General features: G+C 34.4%; 1 protein-coding gene across 1 annotated transcript; it reads left to right on the top strand.

Annotated features, from left to right (window-relative positions):
- Nucleotides 1–361: 361 nt before the first annotated feature.
- Nucleotides 362–2,277, top strand: LOC110660588 (NAC domain-containing protein 6). The gene is made up of 3 exons (XM_021818933.2): nucleotides 362–701; nucleotides 787–1,055; nucleotides 1,621–2,277. Exons 1-3 carry the CDS (start codon nucleotides 548–550, stop codon nucleotides 2,074–2,076), a joined length of 879 nt encoding a protein of 292 aa, XP_021674625.2. The 5' UTR covers nucleotides 362–547; the 3' UTR covers nucleotides 2,077–2,277.
- Nucleotides 2,278–4,536: the final 2,259 nt, after the last annotated feature.

The raw sequence follows: 4,536 nt of genomic DNA, 5'->3' as shown, positions 1-4,536 counted from the left end.
AATTTTGTTTCCTCCCTACTCCTCAGCTAATGGAATCCTCAAGCATATTTACTTTTAAAAAACAGCACAAAGTTTAGTTTTTTGCTTGGAAAATCTTGCAGCGGCGTAAATTTCCAAGTAAAAGTCCAAAATTAATAGAAAAGCAAGTCAAGCAAAGATACCGAAAGACCTGTCAAGTGTCAATGTCCATTTCATAAGTTAGTCTCTTGTGACTTTATTATGAAAACCGTGTGGGTTCCACTTTTTTTTTTATTAATTTTTTATTGATAGATTGATAATCCAGCAGCAACTCCGCACATCTCCGTGTGACCAAGTCTTCTCTTAATAAATTTCTTTGCCAAGCACAGATATCCCCCACACCCAACCAATATAAAATCTTAAACCCTCCCCCTACAAATATCCCCTGCAAGAGTGTGTGCAAAGTGCAACCACTTGTGTAAGCATTTAGATTCTCTTTGCAACCACTAAAACTAAAAACAGAAGCACCCATTATAGCTACCATTTGCTTTCACACACATACATACTAGTCTACTCTAAGCTAGCATAAATGGAGGAGCTTGACCTTCCTGGGTTTCGATTCCATCCCACAGAAGAGGAGCTTCTCGATTTCTACCTCAAAAACATGGTTTTTGGGAAGAAATTGCGTTATGATATTATTGGATACCTTAACATCTATCATCATGAACCTTGGGAATTGCCTGGTACAATTTTAATTTCGTCAATTTAGTTCATGTTGCACAGAAGTTGTAGCTTGGTTTTTGTTGATTTTGTTATTTATTTATTTAGGAATGGCTAAGAGTGGAGAGAGGGAATGGTACTTTTTTGTGCCAAGAGACAGGAGGCACGGTAGTGGAGGGAGACCTAATAGAACTACCGTGAATGGATTTTGGAAAGCTACCGGTTCTGACAGGAAAATTGTGAGTTTATCTGACCCTAAGAGGATTATTGGATTGAGAAAGACACTTGTTTTCTACAAGGGAAGAGCTCCAAGAGGAAGCAAGACTGATTGGGTCATGAATGAATATCGCCTGCCTGATTCTTGCCGCTCACCTAAGGTACTGTATTAACGTTACATTTCATTACAAAATCTTCAACGGAGTTTTTTTTTTTAATAAATTTGTACATTGGAAATATTTAAAGGGAATCGACAGAAAGTTTCAGGGTTGAACTTTGTTGCAGTTATTTTCTGAAATCATTAATTCTCAAACTTGATGAGGAAAGAATGCTTATTGCAGTAAACAATGTTCAATTTCACCTGGATGATTAACACTAAGACAAACGATGCCAGCATCTCAGGATCAAGTCTGAAGGCGTCATGTCTCGCTGCCTGTATCTTTAAATTCTTAGGCTATTTTAAAAGATCAGAGTGAATAATCAAGTTAACGCATGATACGCCTTCTGTATAAGGAAAAAAAAAATTCAATCTCCTTCCCCTTCCAGGAATATTAAAAAAAATAAAAAAGAAAGACTCAACCATCAATTTCAAACATGAAAATGATAGTGGACCCTGTTATGTACTGGTGGGGTCAGTGGCCCTCCAATAAGTAAAATTTTGTTTTATTAGGGAAATACCTAGGAAAGTGCTAATATATTATTTATTTTTGCTGATATTTAATGCAGGATATAGTCTTGTGTAAGATATATAGGAAGGCAACCTCCTTGAAGGTGCTGGAGCAAAGGGCTGCAATGGAAGAAGAAATGAAGACAATTCATGCATCTCCACCGTCATCTCCACTTTCTTCATTGGACAACATGTCATTTTGCAGCAAACAAGAAGACCCAGTGGCTCCAATATGTCTTCACCATGTGGTTTTCAAGAAAGAACTAGAAGATTTGGCAATGGTGAATGATGATGATAATATTGATAACAAAAATTATACAAGAGACGAAAAGGAAAAGGGGAAGAAAGGGTCTTCTCTGCAATTACCAAATGGAAATGACAAGCTAACAGAGCTGGAAGTGCCCAAATTGAGCATGGACTGGAATAATCAGGACATCAATTTTTGGTTGAACAGTCCTTGGCTTCAAAGTTTAGTCCAAAATCTGACCCCCTCTGCCAACATTTTGAATTTCTAGAGCTAATCAAATTCTGTCTAAAATATTATGCAAATATTCTGATCTTGTAGATAGTAGCTTTCTTCATACCCCAATCAGGACTCTGAAACAATGTTAAAAGCAAAGCCTGAGTGCTTAAGAGGAAGCATGGTGATAATTGCTAGTTAACGTCTGCAAGTATTTGCTTTATCTTTATCTTGTTAATGAACAACGTTTAATCCACTTTACTCTGCTGCTTAGTAACTAATTAGTATATATCATAAATATAATGTTTATTTTATACTCTGTTGATCATTGTATGGGTTATAACCAGGTGATTAGGGTCACCCATTTATGGGCAATAGCCATTTTTCCAATAACATTGCTGCTGGAAATCCAAATTAAATAGAAATAGAAAATAGAAATTAAAATTAATTTAGAAAGAAAATGGAAAAAAGTTTGCAGTTGTTTACATTTGGTAATTCCAAATTGAATGTTGTGAATAAGTCCAATTTGGACTTGTATTCAGCTTAAATAGGATTTATTTTAAAATTAGAAAGTTTAAGAGAACTAGAAGTCTCGAAAGGATTAGGTTTTAAATGCCTATATATATGAGTAGTTGGTTAATCATTATGTGGTATAAAGCTCACAAAGTGGGGAGATGCGCTAAATTCTGTAAGTTTTGTTTGAGTTATTTGTGAGAGTGAGAAAAATAATTAATGTGTAATTATTTTTCTTTTGATTAGTGGATTTATTAGTAGAGTAAACTTACCCAAACTATGTTAAATTTTATGCTCTTTAATTTGTATAGGTGTAATTTTTACAACAAGTGGTATCAAACCTACGTCAAAGATGGCGAGCACAAAATTTGAGGTGAAGTCCTTTAATGGGAAAAATAATTTTAATCTGTGGCAAAACACTATAAAAGAAGTCCTTGTGCAACAAGGATTAATCAAAGTTTTTAATCAGAAGCAATCGACAACCATCAAAGATGATGAATAGGAGGAACCTCAACAAAGAGCAGTGATTACAGTTAGATTGACGTTATACCCAGATGTGAAATACAATGTTTTGGAGAAGACTTCGCTAGTTATTTTGTGAAATAAATTGGAGAGCTTGCATATATTAAAGTCACTCACAAATCATTTGCACTTGAAGAAGGAGTTGTATCAACTTAAAATGAAGTAAGGTATTGATGTGAGAGATCACCTAAATAAATGCAATCAATTAATTACCCAATTGGCTAGCGTTGGTGTGAAGGTTGATGAAGAAAATAAAACCCTCTTACTTTTAACCTCTCTCCCACAATCTTATAAAATGGAGGCAGCCTTAATAGCTGGGAAAGAGGTTTTGAAGGTAGAGGAGGTTACTGTAATTATCTGGGATGATGAGAAGTTCAAGACGACAAGTTATAGCAATGAAGGTGGAGATTTTGTTGCTAGCTCTAGTCATTGTAGAAGCAATCTATATGGAAACAATTGGAGAAGGAATAGTAGATCGAGTTTGAGACTAAAAATAAACCTTGACGATAGGGAATGCTACTGATATCATGAGAAGGGTCACATTCAATACAATTGTATGAAGATAAAGGAATATCTTGCAGAGTTTAAATAATTCAAGAAGAGTCGCGAAAAAAAAAAGGAGCTGCTGCAATTATAATTGATAATGGTATTGATAATGAATGTTTAAATGTAGATGATGATAAGAAAAAAGGCAAAAGATTCCTTACAAGATAAATGGTTAATGGATTCTGCTTGCCAATTCCATACTTGCTTGAAGAATGAGTGATTTGATGCAATTGAAGAGAAGAAAGGAAAGAAAGTGAAGCTAGCCAATGGGAATAAGATGGAAGTTGAAGGCATCGGTAGAGTGAAGATCATACTGCATGATCGTGTGAAATTGTTTGATGAAGTGAGGTATATTCCTAAATTCTAAAGGAACTTAATTTCCTTTTATAAGTTGGATTCTTTGGGTCATGAGTGCTCCATTCATAATGGAGTCTTGAAAGTTAGCTGAGGTACTCTCTTAATCATAAAAGACAAAAAGATTGGAACAAAAAATCTTTACAAATTAAAAAGAAGCACATTGATTGGAAGAATGCAAGTTAAGGCACGGGGCAACATTAACAATCAAGAGTGCAAAGAAGTGCCAAAGAGAAAAATGACTTTTGTAGAAGTTGTGAAGACTAATTTCATTTGACTTGAAGGTAGAGATTATTGAAAATCCAAATCAAATAGAATTAGAAATTAAGAATAACAATTAATTTAGAAAGAAAAATAAAAAAATGTTTACAGTTGTTTACATTTGGTAACTTCGAATTGGATGTGGTGAACAAGCCCATTTGGACTTGTATTCAGCTTAGATAGGAATTATTTTTAAACTATGAAGTTTAATAATTAGAAGTCTCAAAAGTATTAAGATTTAGTAGCCTATATATATGAGTAGTTAGTTGACTTTTATATAGTAGAGAGCTCATAAAATGGAGAGGTGTGCCAAATTCCG

The sequence above is a fragment of the Hevea brasiliensis genome, chromosome 6 (genome assembly GCF_030052815.1).
Source record: "Hevea brasiliensis isolate MT/VB/25A 57/8 chromosome 6, ASM3005281v1, whole genome shotgun sequence".
Classification (NCBI taxonomy): domain Eukaryota; kingdom Viridiplantae; phylum Streptophyta; class Magnoliopsida; order Malpighiales; family Euphorbiaceae; genus Hevea; species Hevea brasiliensis.
The sequence above is the reverse complement of the archived record's forward strand: the minus strand, read 5'-3'. Positions and strand labels throughout refer to the sequence as shown.